Source organism: Passer domesticus, chromosome Z (genome assembly GCF_036417665.1).
Source record: "Passer domesticus isolate bPasDom1 chromosome Z, bPasDom1.hap1, whole genome shotgun sequence".
NCBI classification, from domain to species: domain Eukaryota; kingdom Metazoa; phylum Chordata; class Aves; order Passeriformes; family Passeridae; genus Passer; species Passer domesticus.
The window spans coordinates 78,861,218-78,883,856 of NC_087512.1; the positions used below are offsets into that span (position 1 = coordinate 78,861,218).

The following is a 22,639-nucleotide window of genomic DNA, read 5'->3' on the forward strand; positions in this document are numbered from 1 at the left end:
TCCCTGAAACAGAATATAAGTGTTTGGATTCTGATCACTGAATCTGTCTTCCCCGTCTCTCTTCATCCCCAACACTTTTCCTGCCCTCTCTCACATTTCAGAATAAAAAGCCAATCCTTTCTGACAGGCTCTTGGAATTCTGCTTAGGCTCACTCTCAAGAAGAGAACTTCTAACCAGGAAATCCTGTTTTTCACCACAAAACATAGAGCCAACCATCTGGACCATCTCCAAGGGGCAGACCCCAGGGCAACAAGTCTCTTATTGCATGTACTTGCTAAATACACTAATTAATCAAGCTTATTAAAATTGTACAAATCCTGTATCACTCACTTGCATACCTACACTTTGTGTACCTGAAAGCTTTCATTAAAGAACTGCTTTTTACCTTACCTGAATTTCTCCCCCTTGCTTCCTGCTGGTGTCCACCTTTATCTGAACCCACCATATAATTTATTCAGCTGTGGTAAAGGCTGCCTTGAAAAGTGTTTTATGTAGTGCTTCCCCTAGCATTTGCCCACTGGCTTCTTTGAAAAACTCCCTTCTTAATGTGTAAACGTGCAGAAAATATTTTAACATTGTCCATGCTATTTTAGGAATTTTTTCTGTTGGTTTTTTTTTTTTTTTTTTTTTTTTTTTTTTTTTTTTTACATTCCGCTCATAACATTCACAAAGCCATTTTCAACTTGTTTTCAGATACCCCCACATTTAAGCAGAGTTCAATGCACACAAGGTTATTTTTATTAAAAGGGTATTAATCTTGAGAAACACAGTGCCTGAAACTCAGCTGCTGAAGCAAAGGTTAGGGTTAAACAGCTATCAAGCCCACACACCCACATTTCTATAAGCAGGATTTGAGATAGCAGAGGTGAAAGAAGTTCCTACAGCAGTACATTGAGGTCTTTGGATTAAAAAAAATAAAATAAAATAAACCAAACTTCATTGCACGAGTCAATATTTGAACAGGAAAACTACCCAGCCCTGTACTTTTTGCCAGTGTGAGCCGTAGGGTTTGGTCAAACCTGTTCTGCAGCATCCTTTTATGGGTTTTTGGGGCCAGTAGAACCAGATGAGGCTCATGCACCCCTAAACACTTCAGTCCTCTTATTTCTTTAAGTGTGTTACACATTGGCAGTAGAAATTCTGTCTCATGGACAACTCAGGAATTTACAACACAAAAAATATGTTCATAAAATTATTTTTTTTTTCAGGATGTAGGCTTTTAACTTGCTTGAGTACTTCTGAAATGCCACAGAAGTGCAAAGCAATTTAAACCAGCTACGCATTACTGTGAGCAAGAAGTTGCAAGGGAAGATGCCAATTAAAGAAGGAGGCTCAAAACTGGTTTTTTTCATCTCCTTAACCAGGAAAGACAGTAACCAGCTGTGGTCAGTTTACCCCAAGAAGCAGCTAAGCCCCAACACAGCCATTTCCTCACCCCTCCACCCCATCAGTGTGAGGGGGAGAACAGCAATGGGCTGCAAGCAGAGTTTTCTTCAGCAGAGCTTGTGCAAAATAAGGGGACATACATTTACATTTTGACATCTTTTTATTTTACTGTAGCTTTAAAGAGAATGATAAAAAGCGAGCAGAAGTCTCACACTGCTTTCCTTGGAGGTTTCTATCAATTTACTTAAAAACAGCCCTGAGGGTTTATGCACAACATTTCCAGGTTGTATCTGGTTGCTTCTGAAAAGACTGATTGCAGCTATTCCCCTTGTTTTCCATTTCCAGGAGTTCTTGCAATGTGAAACCACCAAAAATCGAGAGGAGCTGAAAGCACCTGATAGCAGAGATTGTGCTTTTAAAGTTTTTAAAGGCTGCAAAAAACAGAGGTTTTGTGAAAAGCACTTGTTTGAAAGGTGACCTGGAAGAGAAACTCTGGGCATTTGTACACTTCTCCTTGACCTCAACAGGAATTGCAGGTGCTCACCGCTTTCCCAGGGCAGACTTCAAAATTTTGGCACCCGTGCCACTCAGGTAGTGCAAGAAATAATTCCCAGTTCAGAGCCAGGAGGAAAGAACATCAGGAATGCAGGGGAGGGAGCACGCCTGTCAAGGCATGTGCTGCTGTCCCCACCCTGTGTCTGTCACTACACACAGTGCAGGGCACCTGAATCAAGGCATCATTTTTCACTGTGCCATCAAAACTGAGAGTTTGAGCAGATTAAAGTGGCGTGGAGCTGATGGCTCCCTGCTCCTGATGCCCTGTGGCACACGAACAGAGAGTCAAACCCAAGCAATTCAAATATTAGATGGGGCTGTGACAGGCAAGAGTAGTATTAAATAATAAATAAAGCCATCACAATTCTACAGTCTAACCTCAAAAAGCCAGAAGGATTTCATTATAGCTCTGAAGTATAAGTCAAAAGCAGAGATTAAGCAATTTCAGTGGTTGTACAGATTTCAGTCACATTATTTTTCTCCTGAAGCAGTGCACACCTGCTTCCAAATCTGCTTCTGTTTCTAGGTTTCAGCCATTTGTTTTGGGAGTGGAATGGGCACTGTCAAGTTTCTTTAGGGCTAAAAAGCTAAGTCAGCAGATCCTTTTGTGCAGCTCATACCCACACAGGGATCCTAACAAAGCCCCGAGCTGATTAATTACTGTGGCAGTATGGTATGGACTACCCTGCTGGCCAAGAACGAGATGCAAGGCCAGATGAAGCTGTCACATCTGCACTGTGGCACCCTGAAACCTGTCCTGTTAAAACGTGTCAATGTGCCCAATTATTTCTGCAACAAATCCAGACTCTCAGAGTGGTAATTTCCATTTAGGAGAGCAGGGGAAGGAAGAAAAAAGGAGCTATAAAAAGGGTCATGTTTGATGTAAAAGGCTGGCCTGCCTGGCTATTTGTGAAGTGAAAACTTAAAGTTATCAGTGTTCCCTGTTCCTGATCCACAGGCAACTGGAGCTGGAGTAGCAAGACAAAAATTACTTCAGCAATGGTAGCAAAAATTATATTTCAAGAATTTTAAGCACAGCGCCTGATGCAAAACCCAACCTTGGCTCATGACTGAGACAAGCCAAGAAACCCTTTGAGACTCCAGCACCTCAGAGAGATGCGGGTTAACACTTATCTCAACAAAGTCACTCTCTAAATGCATCTTGAGGAAAGCCAGAAGGGAAAACTGAAGAAGACCATCAGTGAAGTAAAAGTGCTACTTAAGGCGAGGGACAAGGTTGTGTTAAGAACAGATGGATAATTGTTGTCCCCAAAAAATTTAGGATAAGAATCAGAAAAAGAAATCCCCATCCTTCAGAAGACCCAGCTCTGTAGGAGCCTCCCAAGAAGAGCAGCTCAGGCTAAAGCCCTTAAAAGCTGACAGAGTTCTGAGAAGGAACTGGATTGCAAACTGAGATTTTTGATGTACTGCATTCAACTTGACAAAACACTGTGAGCACACCTGGGGCTCCTCCACCCCACACACAGAAAGATTTGCTGCAGCCACTTCAACAAGCAGAGTTGAAATTGGAGGAGGAAATCACTGGAGCAAGCTGCAGCCAAGGACCAGAACCCCTGGAGAGGCTCAGACTCCCTGAATTTATCTGTTCTAACCCAAAATGAGCTGCCAGCAGAGCGCTGCTGTGAAACACCTCCACGATTCTGGGCTGCCTCACCACTGCCAAAGGCCAAATCCTGAAATCTCTGCAGGTCTAACTTCAATTAGATGACTCACAAACATAACAGCAAAGTGTGTACACAGTGTTTTTCCTGATCAGATCCTCAGGCTACCATCTGCTTCTGCTGGAGAGCCCCGTCTGGTTCAGTTCATTTCCCTTGGAGAAGGGATTTTAAACATCACTGGAGTCACACCACTGAGGAAGGAATTATCTCCCCTGAATGCATTGTCCTTTGAGCCAAAAATAGCTCACTGCACATCAGAACTTATCAGTGCATTTTGTCATTTTCATGCTGATGGCTCAGCAGTGAGTCCTGGTGGAAGCAGGCTGTACACAAGCTGAAGTGATGGAAATTACTGTGTTTTCTGTTTTCTGCCACCAATGGGAGCATTTTGCCTTGGGCTTTAAGCACAGAAAGGCTGATATTTCCTCTTTCTTGGTTTTTTTTTTTTTTCAAATAATATTTCTCTGGAATGAATAACTTCTTTTAAAATCAGAGGACCATTTATTGCTCCTCCCCCTCCTCCCATTTATTGTCCATCCCCAAATACTGCATCTGAGCAATTTTTGTTTTCTGATGCTATTTTTACTTGACATATCCATTTTAACATTTTTCAGTGAAATGTTTTGAAACTTGGCTTAACTACATGTAACTAAAAAAGAAAATTTCTCCAGCTCGAATATAAATGCTTGTTTTCAGTGTCATTAAAGATTTTGGGTGACTTGAAACTTTCCTAGGTTAATGTTTTGCCAACCAAAATGTACATTTGACAGTTACTTTGTGGCAGAAGAAAATATTAATGCTCCAGTTTTTGTGTCTCCTCCTTATATCAAACATTCTGTTACTGACACAGTAATGTTGTCTTTACTGGGTGCCTTTAGAAAGGCCATGGTGACAGCCCACAGAGATGTTTCTTTGGTCTCAAAGAGTGTATTTGAGAGCTGGAATCAAAATTATTTGATCTCTGTAATGTTATTGTACCAATATTGTACCAACTCTTTCTAAATGAATCTGCTCTTATTTAGTTTATGTAGTTTATTTAGTCTATTTTAACTCAAATTGCAGAAAATATTTTAAATGTGGATGTCTCAATGAGCCAAGGCTTCTTTCTTAGCAAATAAATTTTGCATTATTCTGCGTGTTTCTGAAAGGGGAAAGATTCCTTTTTCCATTGTAAGGATGGTGTATGATAAAACTTTCGTTTTTGTTTAGTTTTGTTTTCTAGAGAGGGTAAATCACAGCACAGGCAGTGACCACCTAGGGCTGGTTCCTCAGTGTGAGGAGATCACCACAGGTTGTTGCTGTCACACCACAACTCAATTTTCAATTCAAACCTTGGATCATTTTCCAGCTGAAAAACAGGAGCAAGAAAAAAACAGGAGCAAGAAATTGGGCAGGGAAGGGAAGAGACCAGCATGGGTGAGAGGGGATCTGCTGGCCAAAGGAAAGGGGAAAAAACAAATGAAAGCACAGGCAGTGAAAGCAAGGACAGGAGACCTGGGAAGAGTCCAGAGATTAAATTCTCAAGAGGGTGTGGAGGGTTGGGCTCAGGAGGGCCAAGGTGAAGCTGGAACTGAACCTGGAAAGGGGAAAAGAGCAACAGGATATTCTAGAGCTTCATTAACCACAAAAGGAAGGTCACAGGAAGTGTTTTCCCCATCCAAACAGCCCTGGCAGACAGGTGACAGGATGGGGGGAAGCCTGGGGTACCCAACAGCTTTTCTGTCTCCAGTGGAAACCTCTCCCCCAGCCCTGCAGGAGGATGGAGAGCAGGATGGGCCCTGGGAGGAAAGATCCTGCTCAGGGCCAGCTGGGGAACCTGGAAATGCTCAGCTCTGTGGGACCTGGTGGGATGGAGCCCAGGGCTCTTGTATTTGTGGGGTGCCCGGACGAAGAAAGGAACGATGAGTCTGACTCCAGATTCTTAGAAGGCTAATTTGTTATTCTATTCTATTCTATTCTATTCTATTCTATTCTATTCTATTCTATTCTATTCTATTCTATTCTATTCTATTCCATTCCATTCCATTCCATTCCATTCTATTCCATTCCATTCCATTCCATTCTACTAAATAATAAAGAAAGGATACAGACAGAAGGCCAAAAGATACTAATGAAAAAGTCCTGACTCTCTTCAGAGTCCAACACAGCCTGGCCATAATTGGCCAATAAGTAAAATTAATTCACAGGAAGCCAATGAACAATCACCTGTTGGTGAACAATGTCCAAACCACATCCCAAAGCAGCAAAACACAGCAGAAGCAAATGAGATAATATTGTTTTCCTTTTTCTCTGAGGCTTCTCAGCTTCCCAGGAGAGGAATCCTGGTGAAGGGATTTTTCCAGAAAATATGGCAGTGACTCAGGCTCCCCAGGGAATTGGCTGGGGGAGTTGTCCATGACCCTGGAAATGTCCTGGCAGTCAGGTGAGATCCCAGGTGGCTGAAAAAAAGGGAAATATTGCACCTGCCTTGGAAAAGGGTGGAAAGGAAGAGTCTGGGAACCCCGAGCTGAATTCCCTCTGTGCCTGGGGAGGGGATGGATGGGACAGGCCCTCTGGAAGCTCTGCTGAGGATCCTGGAGCTCAGTGAGGGGATTTGGGGCAGCCAAATCCCTCACCAGGGACAAGTCCTGCCTGACCAGCCCAGTGGCCTTCCCTGATGGGCTGGCCACACCAGTGGACAAGGGAAGATGTAATTTACCTGGATTTCTGCAAAAAGAGTCTCCCAGAACAGCCTTCTGTCTGAACTGGGGAGAGATGGATTTGATCATGGTCTGTTGGAAGTGTTCCAGGTTTGATGGGGCTGGAGCAGCCTGGGACAGGGGAAGGTGTCCCTGCCATGGAAAGTTGGACACTGGATGGGATTTAAGTTCCCTTCCAGCCCAAACCATCCCAAGATTCTGATACACAAAGCTCCAGCAGCATTAATACAGTGGTGCATAGATGTGGTTTCATGTTTCTGGATTACACACACTCAGCTCCTAAAAAAGGATCAGTAATTCTCTGGCAGGGAAAACAAACAGCAGAGCTGGCTAAATGGCACTATAAAAATCTATGAAATGTCTAGCAGGTCCAATTACACAATAGTAGAATTTTTTAACATTAGTCTGGCCCACTGCTGTTCTATTTTTCTACTAGTCACTTTTAATTTATACATCTGGAGATGATTGTGTCAGTTGAAAGATTTCAGGATGTGTCAAGAAAAAAAAAGATTTTGTGTAACTATGGGAAAAGCTCTGTGTCTTTCTATCTGTGTGTATTTGCAAAGTTCTCATTCTGTTTAGGATGAGTGTATTCCCAGTTAGGCAGACAAATTTATGCATTCAAGAAATAAACAACAAAAATCACATTCCACATTTTACAACAAAAGCAAAGTAGATTTGCTGTTGGCAAAACTTATTTCAAGACATTGTAAATGTCCTGATCTACAAGCTCAAATATATGGGAAGCAAAGACATGACAGATATTAAATTCTTGATAGCTCTATAAATAAAGACAGATGCAATAAATCTTACCACTTCTGTTTTCCTGGAAAATGTAAACTTTGACTGGCTCCTGTCAGTGCTAGGAAATGCTGCCAGCAGGAAGGACAGAGATAGATGACAATTGGGCAGTTCAGGACTATTTTACAGGACCATGATGCCCAAAGAAAAGTCACCAAATCCATTATCTGAAACAGAGGAAGCTCCAGCATCTCATTGTCCAGTTACTTTCTCCTGGGAACTTTCCTAGAGTATTTTTTGCCCTTGATTGTAATAAATTTAGGGATGAGCAGTTACAGATGTGAATGTTTGAACTTGTCTGTTCAGTGGCAAGTCATTTAATTTTTATTTTTTTTTATGGGGAGTGGGTTGCTGTTGTTTGCACTCCTGCTGCCAGTACTATAAGAAAGATTTGTGCATTGTAGCAAATCCTTGCTGCAGGGAACATAAAAGAGCTACCTAATTTCTCTTTAAAGGAGAAAGAGCATTCTGGTTTGGTCTCTGGATTTCACTCCATTAGGAATAAATAGATTAAAAAAAAAAAAGCATCCTGGAGAGTTTATGGTTTTAAATCTGTGCTGGGGTGTTTATTACTTTAAAAAAATTTAATACCTTTTTTAACTCAGACATACTTCTACTGGAAATGTACATGGCTGCTTCCAATTCTCCCTGTGTGAGTTGGTCTTAGGGGGATTATTTTCACAGCCAGAGATAACTAGGTACAAAAATGTCTCTATCACCTTTTCCCTTTAACCTGCCCTTTTTGGGTCAAGAAAGGAAGGAAGACAGACACACCTTAATTATCTGCTCCCATTATGTGCTCTATGGACAGCTGCAGTTCCTCCAAACTTTTATTTATGAAAGTTTTCCTGGTAGGTGACTATGCTGAGGAACCAGTTATTTTCCTTCTGGCTTGAGGTGTGATCCTTTTATAAACTACCTGCAGCAAATCTGGTGTCTGCTCATTACAGTAATTTAATGCTAATGACTTGCTTCACTGAGCAGTGGAGAGGAAAAATAAGTAAAAATAATCCCAACAGATAAAAACGTCGTGACTCAAAGTCCTTGCACAGGAAATGAATTCATATTTCAGTGTAAGGCTTTGTGAGGTTTCAATTTATAATGTTAGCTCATCTTAAATACTTCATGCATAGGTGTACATTTTAGAGGCTGTTTAAATTTATTTTACCTCGCTCATATGGGCTCCATAGCCAGCAACACAGCAGGGAAAAACTGAAGCTAATTTCTGCCCAATATTGCTGTAATTATCCTGACTTTGTTTTTTCTCCTAGTCATGCTGTTTTGCTTATGAGCTTTGTATTGTTAATTAAGTGCTTTCTGTTTGTTTGCAAAAAAAAAAAGAACCAACAGATACCAAATCCTGGTTGGTTTAAAACATGTAAGTAACTTACAAGCAATATAAGCCTGACTTATATGGTCACATAATACTCTTATACCATTTTTATTTTGTAGCTGCTTGCTCCCTAACATTTTACTATTGCACATAAATATATTTGTACTGCTGCATTTCGTGCCCTGCTTCTGCACTGAGCCAAGTGGAAGCAACACAGATGCAATGTGGAAATTGAAATGAAGATGATACATAATACTTACATAAAGCTTGACTAATCTTTATGCTGAAACACAGCAAAAGCAGCTACATGAATAATACCACACATTCCTAATGCAGATTTTTTTTTTTTCCTGTGGATTGGCTGCATTAAAAAGGCAGCTTATATAAAACTGGAAGGTCCATAAAAGTCAGTGAGGGAATTATTGCAGTTTGAGATTTCACTGTGCTGGTTTTGAGGCCCGTGGCTGCCTTGTCACAGAGAATATCAGCTCTGTGCATATCAGCCACCACATTACAGATTTCTCTTTCCTTTGTCAGGGGGTTCAGACCTTGACTCCTTTCACTGAATTCTGCACTATTGTGAATGCTGAAGGAGGGTTTTCATCACCACCATAGCGCCTGATTCACATTCCCAGTGTGGAAACACAATTTTTGGGGGAGAATAATGTGAGTTCAGAAAAATAAACGAACCAAGAAGCATCACAAATCCATTTTTGAGGGGCTGGGTCTGCCTGACAGGCTGCACCACCGCTGCCTGCTGCTCTGCTTGGGTTTTGGGCACCAAAGAGCCAGCACCTTGTGCATTTCCAGGGAGAGGATTCCCCCTCAGACAAAAATACACAACCCTTGGCAGAGACAAAGAAGAAGCACAGAGCTGTGTCTGGTCGACTCCTCCATAAGGATGGACAGGGGAAGGAAGGAATTTGGCAGAGCCACCAGCCACACCAGTCACTCCATTTCAATCTGACTGCTGCTGCTAACAGCAGGAATAAATCCACAAATGACATTCCTAGATAAAACGAGTGAAGTGACACAATTTGCTCCCACTGAAACAGATTTCTTCCCCACCCATGCCTAAGCCACCAGGAAACAGTGATCAATCTAGTGAAGGGATGAGGAGAAAACATAATGGCATGGTTATTTTTTGGTTTTTTGGGGTTGTTTTGTTTTGTTGGGTTTTTTGGGGGCTTTTTTTTGGTGGGGTTTTTTGTGTCTTTTTCTTTTTTTTTTTTTATTTTTTTAGTTTGGTTTGGTGGTTTTGCTGGTTTCATTTATTTTTTGTTGTTGTTGTTTTGAGGTTTTTTTGTGTGGCTTTTTTGCTTTTTTTTTGGTTGGTTTTGTTTGTTTGTTGTTTGTTTTTTTAGGTTTTTTTGTTTGGTTGGTTTGGTTTTTTGGGGTTTTTTTGTTTGGTTTGGTTTGGGTTTTTTGTTTGTTTTGTTTTGTTTTGTTGGGTTTTTTGTTTTGTTTGGTTTTTGTTTTGTTTTTTTGTTTTGTTTTGGTTTTTTGGGGGGCTTTTTGGTTTTTTTGGGCTTTTTTTTTTTTTTTTTTTTTTTTTTTTTTGTTGTTTGTTTGTTTTTGTTTTTTGTTGGGTTTTTTTTTTGTATGGGTTTTTTTTTTGGCCCTTTGAAAAACAGTATAATACATTTTGGAATAGTCAGAAATACATTTTTGGAAGGTATCTTGTAGAAAAGATCAATAGGATGACTGACTGCTTTCAGCATTTCCTCACTCCCTGTCAGTGACCCCTGGATGGGATGCATTCACTCTGTGAGAACAGGCTCTGTTGAGGAGCTCCTGGACAGGTTTTCAGAATCTGTACTCTATAAATCACTTCATGAGTACAACAGCCCCTCCTGACCTACTGAAATGCATTGGTAAAACTCATCACTCCCCTCCAGTGAGAGGAGAACCATTCACCCTTTCCATTATCCAGGTCAGGGGAATCTTAGGAGAAATAATCACCTCGCTGCTAAATGAAGAGAACTTTGACACCCCACCCCAAAACCTACACAGAAGACGAGGGAATCTGGCAACTTACATCTGTTTTAGTCCTGCTTTGGGAAGTTTCAGAGTTCTGCTGTAATTTTTTGCATGGGGAGGTCTTTCGTTTCAAAGCACTGTGTGTTAAATAAGCAAAAATGTCCAGGACAAACTTAAAGTACACCTACAGAAATCAAGAAGTTTGATTATATTTCTGCTTAATTTTCCCCCTGGCATACAGCTCATTTTAGTTACTCTTTGTTTCTTCTCTAAGCTTTGGAAGTACATCTTCATTTCCCTTCTAAAGTGAAAACATATTCCCTTTACAAGATCACACAGGATTGGGAGGTTTTATGACCTTTCCTGCAACAGCACCCAACTGTTGATTTCTGCACTAAGATACTGTGGGTGTAAGCAGCTGAGAAGTCAGGAAATAATGAGGGGTAAAGATAAAAAACACTTAGCTACGTTTCAAAAATATCCTTGCTCAGGGTTTTCATTCATCCTCAGCCAACATAAACAACTGGCTGGTTTACCATTATTACTTTAAACATCATTGTTGATGTTTCTACTACTTATTACTGCTTTTGCCAAAAAGAAGCCTCATTTCAATCAAGCAACGACAGTGCCCCATCCTGGGCAGGGTCAGCTTTGCTTTCCACTCCTGCCATCATCAGCAGCTCTGGCTGTTCCAATTGGAACAAATCTGACCAGGAGCCATCACAAAAGGAACAATTTCCAGAAGCTGGGCCCTAAAATCAAACTGTGATGCCTGAGCATCACTTGTCTTTCTTCTCAGAGGGCAGATTCTGAGTTCTTGCAGCAAAGATTGAGAGGAGAACCAGACACCAACCCAGAGGCAGCAACCCAAGCTGGCCAGGACCTGCTCTGGGTGCAGGACTTGTGCTAAATGCCATGTCATGTCTCTTTTGTGGGGGGATCCTGAGGAAGAATGAAGACATCCTTAGGCTCAGACACAAAATGTGCAGGCCTGTCCCAACTAAAGCAATTTTGGTAGTGTTGAGCTGCTCATCCCCTGAGCCACCTCCCAGTCAGTTCTGTCCTGTGTCCTCTTCTCTGTGAGCAGGAGAAAGACAAAATGCTGCTTGCCCCTACCCATTTTTCATACTGTACCTCCTTCCACCAGTTTGGACACAATTTAAAGGAAAATTAAGATGCACAGGAAAGACATTTTGTCCTGAGCCCAAGCTCTGCATGTAGGTGCCTGTGTCACAAACAGGTACAAAATGATTTTTCTCATTCATTTTGCCAAAATGTTGCTTGTATTTCACTTTTAATTCCAAAAGAAACCCTAACTTTGCTTCACCTCTTCCCAAAATAAAATAAGGGAGGAAAAAGGTCATTAACAATGTGGAGAGATTGAACTTGTTTTGGTTTCTTTTCTTTTCCTGCAGACCAAAAATACCCTAAAACCTACAAAACTTCATGAAGCTGCTATCTATAGTTGGCAAAAACTTAATTTTCATTGATAAAGTAGAAACAATTGTCCAAATCACTTTTGAGTCCAGCAAATAGGCAAGAATAGGCCAAAAGGTGACTCACAAATGTCTAAACACACCAGATACCCAATAAGAACCATTTTTCTTGTGGGCTAGACGGGCAAACTGGGTTTCCAAGGTGCCTAAGATTGTTACCTCTCAAAAGGAAGAAGAAATAAATAAATTTCTGATCTATATTTAATATTCTGAGCCCAGAGACTTGCCCCACATTGTACAGAAACTGCAACTTACCTCTCTTCCACCCTCAGCCAAGCTGGCTGGCATCCCGGGAATTTGCTGCCAAAAAACCTCCACTCGGGTCTGCAGTGAAGCAAACCCACTGATAATAATAATAATAATAATAATAATAATAATAACCCTAATAAACCCCAATAATTTGGTTCTGATCTCCTCCAAAACAAGGCCTCTGTCCCATCCCACCCTTCCCCTGAGCTCCCACCCTCACTCCGCCCAACCCCATTGGAACCACAGAGCCTCTGTGACCCCTGCACGGAAGCAGGCAGGACTTTCCCGGCCAAAACTGAGATTTCAGGGCCGCACTGACCTCCACCAGTGGCCTGGGCTTGCGCTCCACTGCAAACCTGAAGTGGCAGAGCTCACAGTAGCTGGTGTTGGAGGACGACAGCCAGCGCTCCAGGCAGCTGCGGTGGATGGTGCCCAGGGTCCCCGTGCACTCACAGGGGGACAGCAGCTCCTCGTGGCTGCTGCCCTCGTGGCAGATCCTGCAGATGGGCCGGTCATTGAAGGGGCTGCTGCAGGAGAGGGAGAGAAAACTGCTGGTCAGGGCTGGAGGGGTGTGGAGATAGATTTTTTTTTTTTTCTTCTCTGTCGCGAGTTAGAAATGTTGGCAGTGCTTTGCTCTCTGATTAGTGATCCAAGCTGGTGGGCTGAGGTGTTTTGGTATTCTTGCTTAAAATACCTCTTTTATTAGGGGGGAAAAAGTGTAGAGTGAGAAACATCAGAGTGGTAGATGAGAGGCAGAAGACCAGGCCCTTCTGTATTTTGCATTTCCCAGCTCTTCACAAAGCAGCGGCGCAGCCGCCTCAGGAAATCCCAAAATGCATCAGGGAGGTTGTAAATCTGCCTCAGCTGGGCATTTTTTGGTAATCTTCTGATCTAAATGTTATTTTCACTGGCCAATAATAAAGGACTGCTGAAAGAGCAGCACCTTGCCCTGTAGCACCCCGAAGGCAGGGCCACAACTTCAGAAAAGTACATGAGGGCAGAAACCTCCTCTCCCTGGAAAGGGTTTCCCTCTCTTTGGGACAGCCCACAGACAGGTCAAGGAGGGATACAAACGCATCTCTGCTGTGGGGCTGCAGGTGGGTATTTCTTCTGCACTGCTTTAAGAGCCATGAAGCCTTTCCAGCTCACCACCAGCAAAGACAAATTTAATTTTGAACCAGGCATCAAGTCTGGATGAGGCCAAGCACATCAGAATACTCCTTCTTGCTTCTAATGAGAACAAATCCAGCCTGAAGCACGCTTCAAAGGCATAGATTAACAATATATTTCACCTCCAATCTGGCTCTCTAAACCAGCAGCAGAAAGGAAGGTCAGTCACTCAGATGATGACAGAAGCTGCAACACTGGTGCTAGAAACTATGGTTGATGCCCCGTGTGAGGAGATGGGAATCTTTACTCCATGTTTTAGAAGGCTGATTTATTATATTTTTATATATATTATATTTAAATGCTATATTAAAACTATACTAAAAGAATAGAGAGAAAAGGATCCATCAGAAGGCTGGAAAGAAGAGGAATGGAATGATAACAAAAGCTCCTGACTCCCAGAGAGTCCGAGCCAGCTGACTGTGATTGGCCATTAATTAGAAACAACCAGCATGCACCAATCCCAGCTGCACCTGGTGGTAAACAATGTCCAGACCACATCCCACAGCCATCAGATAGTTAATAGTTTACATTTCTTTTCTGAGGCTTCTCAGCTAGAATTGGAGAAAAATCCTACCAAAAGGATTTTTCATAAAATATCATGGCCACAAGAAACACCTTGTCTGGCTGCTGAGCAGGATGGTGGAGAGTTCAGCAAGCAGGATGCCTTCTGCAGCACGACCCCTGTGATGCTGGGATGGGGGTTTCACCACCCCAGAGGGGGAAGGAGCCCACCCCTCCCTCTGTCCCCCACGCACCTCTGCACGGCCAGGGTCCGCACCACGGACGAGAGCAGCTGCCCATCCTTGGAGGACACCTGCATGACATACTGGGGACAGCTGGTGGCCAGGGCCCCGCTGCTGCCAGGCAGGCTCTTTCCATCGGGGGCTGGAGGGTGTGGGCGCTCCGGGGGCACTCCAGGCAGGTGGCTGCAGTGGTTGGTCCTCATGGCGCTGGGCAGCGGGTCCCCATCTAGGCAGGAACGGGGACAGGGAGGTGCTGTGGGGCACATCCCTCCCTGTCTGACCAACAGCAGGCGTGAGAAGGAGCATCCCTGGCTGGCCATCCCATGTTTCTGAAGCCCACTCAGGGGGGAAAGGGGCTTTGCAGTATTGGGGGTTTGCAGTATTGGGTGAGACAGGGGAAAACAGTCTGCACGTCCCACAAGCAGCAGGGCTGCAACCCTTATAAAAATTGGTTAATTTCTCTCTCCTGAAGTCATGAGGGATAAACAGAGAGGCTGAGCCTTTTGTCACTCCACTTATAAATGCTTCAAAGCTATATACACTCTTCACCCTGTTCACTTTCAAATTTAAAGGCTGCCACTGTCCGCCAAGGGGGAAAAGTTATGTACTGGAGGAGAAAATGGTTGATTGGCTTCAGATCCCCTTTGAAAACACTTCAAGGCTGCTTAGTGTCTTCTATCACCAACCCACGGCAGAGCACAGACCTGGCAATTAATCCTGTACAGGGCTTTAGTCACACAGACCTGCTTAAACACAGCCTGCACAGCAGTAATTTATGCCACAAGGTGAGGCAGAAATCACAGCCTGCCCGTGCCTCTGCTCTGCTCTGCTCTCTCTCACATCACTGTGAGTGTGTTTGGCACAGTGCTTCCACACATGGCAATTGGGAAGGAAGGGTTGTGCTGGAACAAGTGTGATAATTCACTTGTGGGGAATTTTGTAAGGAATTTGAGATGGGCCTTCTGAGTTGTTTTTGATGATGCGGTTTATTTTTCTTATCTTTTGCATAGGTAGGAAGAGGGAGTTTGGCTCACATCTTCAGGCCATGGCTCAAAAGGTCAGAAGACCCCTATTTAGAAGAACTTTTAAGGAGTTATTGACCAATAAAACACTGCCAACAAGGATATTTATGTTTTTGACCCAATCCTTAAATATTTCCTTTTATGGTGTTATAGTGTAAGATTTCTTAGCCAATCATGTTATGACACACAAACCTACAATGCTGCATTCTAAACTCCTTGTTTACCACTCTAATTACTTTAATTTTTATACCTTAAACTCTAAAACTCTAAACTTTCCTTTACTTTGTTTAACATGTCTCAGCTTTAAGCTATACATCCACGTTCTCACTGCTAGCACCTAAGTTTGGAAGCCTTTTCCAAGGTCTCAGATCAAAACCTGTGTTTAATTCTAAGCTTTGCCTCAGAGGCCCAAAGTTCTGAGCATTTTTTGCATTTCAGATTCCAAGCAGAAGGAGCCTGGACGTGTAAATTCCTCATGCCTTGGTGGGATGGATGCTCCTGGCTGGGTGTGCTGGTCCTGGTGGGTTCCACCAGGCTTTGTCCCTGCCCTCTTCCTCTTTGGGTCAGGCACCTAAAACCACACACAAGGTGAGTTAATCCCTCTGCAAAAGAGGGGAAAGATTTCCCTATAAGGCCTTGGGACAGTTGGCTGCACTCTTGTGTAAACACTGCAGGGTGCAATGATGATATCCCCGTGCTACAATCAAGAGTTTTCCCCTAAAAAAAAGTGTTCTGCCCATACACCACAGTTGTATGGGGTCAGCACTGCAGCTGGGAAGAATCTTTAAAAGCCAAACATGATCACAACTCTCTAAACAGGGTTTTTTCTCCAAGGGTTTAGGTGAAACCCTGTGATTTGACTCTGTTGGGTTTGAGGAAGAGCGGCACCAACCTTTGGAAGCCCCCTTGTTGGTGTGTTTGTGGGGGTCCCAGGAAGAGGGAAGAGATGAATCTGACTCCATATTTCTTAGAAGGCTGATTTATTATATTATGATATTATATTATATTAAAAATGCTATGCTAAAACTATACTAAACTATAGAGAGAAAGGATACAGACAGAAAGCTAGAAAAGAATGAATAATAACAACCCGTGACTGGCCAGAGAGTCCGACAGAGCTGGGCTGGGATTGGCCATTAAGTAAGAACAATTCTCCAAATCACATCCCAAAGCAGCAAAACAGGGAGAAGTTGAAGGTTCCCAGCTTCCCATGAGGAAATCCTGGGCAAGGGAATTGGTGAATTGGCCTTGGCAGTAAGGTTTTGTGTCATGTGGGGACTGGTGTGGGTGCTGGACCACTCACACCACACAAGCTTTCACACAGGGACTCATATTCTTAGAAAGGCATCTAAAAATAGGGAAACTGGTTTGTTTTGCAGGATTGCTTCAGCTGTTTTCAGAGCACACACACCCCAGGGAGAGAGCAGGAGGCTGATGATGCAGCTTGCAGAGCAGAGAGTGTTCGGGGAATGGGGAAGGGAATCGGACTCTGGGCCTCATTTACAATGAAAATGAAGCAAATGGCTGATGTCAAAACCATTAACATATAAAAGATGCAGACATTTCAAGAGAATAAGAGCCACAGGCTCTCCAAGGAGACCGTGGTGTTCAGTTTTAGTCCTAAAATCCATGCTGAGACTGTTTAACAAGAACGTTCAGCTGCTGAGTAGCTGCTTCATTAAACTTAAAAAGCCCAAGAAGTATCATGCTTACAGACCCACGCTGCAGAATTATGTATTTTTATCCTGATTGCTTCACTGACCCCATTAAGTACAACAGTGGGTTTATAATTTCATATATAATGACCATCCAGGCCTTTACAAACACATCCCTCAGTCACTTGATGAGTTTGGAGGGCTTGATGGAGCATCAGAGGATGCAACTAAATGCAAAGCTTTAAAGCACACAGGAAATTAACTGGCTGCATCTCAGGAATGTTAATTCAAATTTCTACCTACAGCATTGATTTCCCACTTTGGCAAAGCAGATACAGTTAATCCCTTTCTATTTTTTTTTTTTTTTTAAAGAAGGAAGGTACAGGTAATCCCTTTCTACTTTTTTTTAAAGGAAGCTGAAAGTTACAACACACTTTTCTGATTTCAGAAGAACCATTTTCACACAAAATCAGTGCATGTGCCTGAAAAGTGATGCAATTATAAAATTACATGATGTCTGCTTTAATACTGAACCCCACGGCAAATAATGGAAATAAGTTGTCCTGAGAAGCACAGAGATCCTAAGCAAATCCTAAGGTAAATCTGGCATTAGGGAATTGTAAATTTTAACAGCCACAAACCCCCAAATTCAGTATTTACGCATATGTATGTATTATATTAAAAAAAAATCACCTGAAACCACTGGAAATCTGTCAAAAAAGCCTCAATAAAAGAGAAAATAAAGAACACAAAGCAGGAAAATGTGTTTAGCTGGTACTTATGAGGACATGCAATATTAAATTGGGGGAGACAGAGTAGCAATATTTATCCCAGACACCAGAAAAATCTCAGAAAAGTGTCTGAATTTGGCACGATGAATGGATGGTAGTATTTAGCTCTTTGTTTTTTCTTTTCTGTGTGGTCACGAGTCATCGTTTTTCATTTGTATATGTATATATACAAATATACAAATATACATGTATGTATGTATATGGGTTTATGGGTATCAGAGCAAAAGTAAACGTGTTGCAAGTATTTTCTTTATGCAGGAAGTGTAAAAATAAAGTGACAAACCAACCAATAAACTCAAGCAAATTATCTGAGGGCTTGTTGAAGCTAGGCAGAAGATTCAAATGCAGAAGACATCCTTTCCCCCATAATAATTTATAGGATGCTATATTGCTATTTTAGAGATTTATAACTTCTATAGAAAAAAAGGTATAGAAGTTAGAGTGCCAGTGAGCAAGGCACTGCCACTCCAACTGAGCTGCACTCAAATAAGAAGTTAGAAACCAGCATTACTGCCCTGAGATGGAATTTAAAGACAAAGAGCTAAATTATCATAGCAGAGCTTTTTTAAGCAAAGCTGTTTTTCTGTGAAGCTGTGATTGGCTGGGATTTGCACAAGGAAAATTATCTTTACACTTCAAGCAGTGGGTTGCAAATATTGAACAAATACCCATGGAGTTGCTACCTTTTCTTTGTATTTTTTTTTTAATTTTTTTTTCTCCCCTCAGCACCTCTGCTAAGAATAGCAATTATTCCAGCTCTCAGTCATGGTTTCAAATTTGGAAACCCTTTCACCTTTCTTATTCCACGTTTCCACGAGTTCACCCTATTAGTCTTAGAAAATGTGACATGAGCTTGCATCAGTCACCTTCAACACTTAAAAATATGCATGAAAAACCACCAGCACCCCATCTGGAGACATCTTCCCAGGAAATACTGGGTTATTTTTAAAAGGCAGCCAGAATATACTAATACTAATGTTAATAACAATTATAACAACAACAACAGACCAAACCAAAACCAAAAAAAGCCTCACCAGCAGAAAAATCCCAAATACATACCAACGCAGAAAAATAATTTTTAAAAAATCCTAAACAAATAAACAGAAACCACCACCACCAACAACTTAAACAACTAAAAAAAACACCCTCCAGTTTTCAGAAGCTTTCAGAGATACGTTTTTGTTTATTTAATATTTATTTATTTAAAAATAGCAATATTGTTATAATATTATACTATATCATAATGTTATAATTATATATAATTATATTAAAATTATATATACACATATATAATTATAGTGTAATATAATATTATAATATTATATGATATATATAATGTCATTATAGTATATATAATAATATAATGTGTATTATAATATTATATATAATATAATTATAGTATATACTGTACTGTAATATGTTATTATCTTTTAAAAATTTAAATATATACATATAAATTAATTTAATATATTTAAAATATATTTATTTAAATATATTTAAAATATAATATATTAATTATTTATTAAAATATTTAATTTATTATGTATTTATTTAAAGTACATTTATTTATTATAATAAATATATTTAAAATATATTTATTATAATAAATAAATTTAAAATATAAATTTGCCTATAATTTATATTTGTTTTTTAGATACGATTTGTTGTTTATTATTTATTTATTTATACTATTTATGTAATGTCACATAATTTTGCACAGCTCACTCCAGAATTTTGGGCCCCAGTGATGTGTAGACAGTTTTTTACCTGGAACAGGCCAGCAGATCTGGAACAGAGACAGAATTCTGCACCTTGCTGCCAGCTGGAAGAATGGTTCAAACCATGGTGGAGCACCTCCCACCTCCTTTTCTGCTCTCAGTCCTGGCTGGCTGCTCAGAATGCAAATTGTTGCATTCAAAGTAATAAACAAATGTTTTCAAGAGCAGTGCAGTTGTCAGAGGCTGGGTGAAAAAGATAAATTCTCAACTCCAGAGCACTCTGAAACCTCCTAGGATTTCACCTGCTAAGAAGCGAGGCAGGGTGCTGTGAAGGTGGAATGGACAGATCACTTCTTAAAAACCAAGAACCCCTGGGGCACCTCAAAATCCTGTTTTAGTGTAAAAACAACGAGTTTCATGCACGTCCACTCTTGGGCACTCACATCTGGAATAGTCTGAAATGTTTCTCGACTCTCCCCTCCACAAGGAGCTTCATATTTACACAAATATTGAGCAAAAAAATTGGTGGAGTCACTGGCAGCTCCACCTGAAGCCGTGGATGCTGCAGCACCCCCAGAGTAAAAAAATTAATTTCTCTAAACTGAGAAGACCAGTTCCTACATTTGGTAACGACACGTGGCTCAGCACAAGGAGAGGAAAAAAAAAAAAAAATAAAAAAAGGCTGCCTGACCTGTTCATTTTGGAGCTCTAAAGCCATCAGGGAGAGAGGACACGGCAGTTCTGGGGCACGGCGACAGGAGAGGAAGGCTGGAGAAAATTTTATTTTGGTCAGCAGCATCCAGTTTGCTGCACTACACACCACCACCTTTTAAGGAGCCCACTGAAAGGTGCAAGAGGAAGATGTGGCAATTGTTCCCCAGCTGGGGAGGACAGATTTCAAGTTAAGGTGTTTCGACACACAGAAAGCAGCACAGCACAAACCCAGACGACATTAGGCAATTTTACTCTGTTTCAGCCCAAGTTTTGCTAATTTTTCAAGCATTTCCCATTCATCTGGTCTGACTGCAGAGAGCTGCAGGGGCTTTTAAAAGCTGCCACACAGCAGGCTGCATTGAAAAGTGCAATTTTATAAACAAGCACGTCAGAAAACCGAGGGCTCATTTGAGGCAGCAGCACAAAGCACTTCAGCATAAGTAGTCCTTAAGAGTCTGACCACGCATTTAAAACCTCAGTGCCCACCCATAAATCATTGTTATTTTGTTAGGTACTGAACCTTGAGCCACTTTCCATGGGAGCAATAGACTCCCTTCTTGGCACCGTGAACTTTAATAAATTGCTTTATATGCCTGCACAGCCACTAACTTGGGTCATTTGCTTAGATTTGTATCCTTCTGTTGGTTGTTGAAATGAAAGTTTTCAGATCATAATAAATACCAGAAGCACTTGTGGTGGTGGCATTTTAGCCTTGCATGAATAAGAAAAAAACTCAGAAGACAAATTCAGTTTATAACTGATCTGGAAATAGAATTTTTCCCCCCCCAAGGTACAAGGAAACATGTATATTTTCTTGCCTTGTGTGAGTTTTCTTCTAGTAGAAATGTCTTTCCTCACAGGTTACAAAGGCACCTACTCCAACATGTTCCTAAATTCTCTTTTTTTTCATTGCCACATCTGCTTCAGACCCCCACTTCCCTATTTCCCACCCACAAAATTCCTGATTATACACCAGAACATGGCTTAAACCACAATTGTTTTCACACCCAGGCACCAAAATACAGTGGAAAAATAAATATCTGCCTATATACTCAAAGATTGCATATTAAAAAGCCCAGAAGTTTGGGGTTTTTTTGCACTAGAAAGCTCTGGATTCTCTTCCCCCTTCCAAATTAGGTCACCTTATACAAATGAGTCAAGCATTTCTTGGCCTGAAACATGAAAGATGGGAATTTAATTTGCTCTCAGCAGCTGTCAAAGGACAAAGAACTCCATGTCAGTCCTTGAAGCCAGGGTTCATCTCCAAAAACCACTTTGTCCTGGAGAGTGACACCACTTTTCTGCACACTGTGTTTTACTGACGAGTCACTTCCTCCATCGTGGGAGCTGCAAAACTTTCAGCCCCATTCTCTGAAGTACCTCGGATTTCATCAGAAAACCTGTCTTTTGCAACTTCCAACTTTTTTTTTTTCCCCCCCGTTTTTAATGCATCAGCCAGTGCCTCTGGACCCTGACCCCTGCTCCATTTAGGTGCTTCATTCCTGCTGCTTGTCTTGCCAGAAAAAAGCAAAATCTGAGGGTTCAGGATGCTCACCCCACCCCCTGAGACCCACAGCCCACCTGCACACAGCAGAGTGCACCAAAAAATTGAACAGAAATTGCACAATTACACCTTGATTTCTTCAACTATTCTTACAAGAAATGGGGAGAATAAAGACAGTGTGAGGACCAGGGTTTCTGCCAAATATAAAGTCTTGAAGTCTTTCTTGAATACAAGGTCTTAGGAGGGCAAATCCAGCCAGGTCTGATCCAGATGTGCTGCATTTGATGGAACTGCTACTATTGTCCTTCCCCACATTTAGGTTGGACCCAGAACTACAGTCCCACTGTTGTGGGATGGAGCTCAGGGGAAAACCCTCAAAGTTAAACATTTATGAACTCCCAAGGCCACGTTTTCACATTTAAAAATAGCTCTCCCCATTTCCAGTGCAAGACTGAAAGGAGAGCTGCCAACATCACACAGATCATTGCAATTGCATTGCCCCATGGAAAAAATCCCTAATTTGGCTTTTTTTTTCGTTCACACAGCTAAACTTCAGCTGAATACCACTGATTCCTCCTGGCCTGGTAGGGGCAAGGTGAAAATTACTTATTTAAACTGCAAATGGTGTAAATGGTTAATACCCGAGGCTTGACTTCATGCCTGGGGTTTGGTAATGAAATCCTGTTCATTCATCCTGTTCATGTGTAAATTAACTCTTTAGCAAATAACTCCCAAATTACAGTTTTACCTTGCTCACAGTGGCCAAATCCACACAGATTTTGAAGCTGTGTCCAATAAATTTGTTTGCACAAGAGTTTGGACACAGAGAGTGCTGGCAGGTGACGGAGGCAAGAGCTTGAAAACTGCAGGGGAAAAAGAACCAGCAGAAAGCAAAATGTTTTTAACTACTTATGGGGGATACTTGGAGAAAGGTGGTCATGGTATTTCTACAGACAGCTTAACAAAAAGTGCTAATTCTTCTGTTCATCATTGCTAAGTTAATTATTTGTCTGTTTTTAGTACATTTGATTCTTCCAGCTCCTGCAGCCAATACTGCACACGAATATGATCCTGTTACAATTACTGCACTTATAGTTCTCACTATTGATGGCAAAACAGCTCAATGATGAAACTTAGAAA

The 22,639-nt window shown here is 41.5% G+C and overlaps 1 protein-coding gene and 1 long non-coding RNA gene across 6 annotated transcripts in view; one reads left to right on the forward strand and one right to left on the reverse strand.

The window, feature by feature from the left end:
• The window catches only part of MARCHF3 (membrane associated ring-CH-type finger 3), a 64,119-nt gene that overhangs the window by 10,081 nt on the left and 31,399 nt on the right, over positions 1-22,639 (reverse strand). For 2 of the 5 annotated variants that reach the window (XM_064403940.1, XM_064403939.1), the window contains 2 exons: positions 14,108-14,321; positions 12,502-12,709 (listed from right to left, as the gene is read on the reverse strand). In XM_064403940.1, coding sequence (XP_064260010.1) covers positions 12,502-12,709; positions 14,108-14,298 — 399 coding nt within the window. In that variant the 5' untranslated portion in view covers positions 14,299-14,321. Of the gene's footprint in view, positions 1-12,501; positions 12,710-14,107; positions 14,372-22,639 lie in introns of all 5 variants that reach the window. The other 3 variants (XM_064403938.1, XM_064403937.1, XM_064403936.1) reach the window with 3 other exon arrangements.
• LOC135290042 (uncharacterized) lies at positions 12,732-15,608 on the forward strand. The gene is made up of 3 exons (XR_010352779.1): positions 12,732-13,279; positions 15,106-15,152; positions 15,556-15,608. It is a non-coding gene; the product is annotated as an uncharacterized LOC135290042 (long non-coding RNA).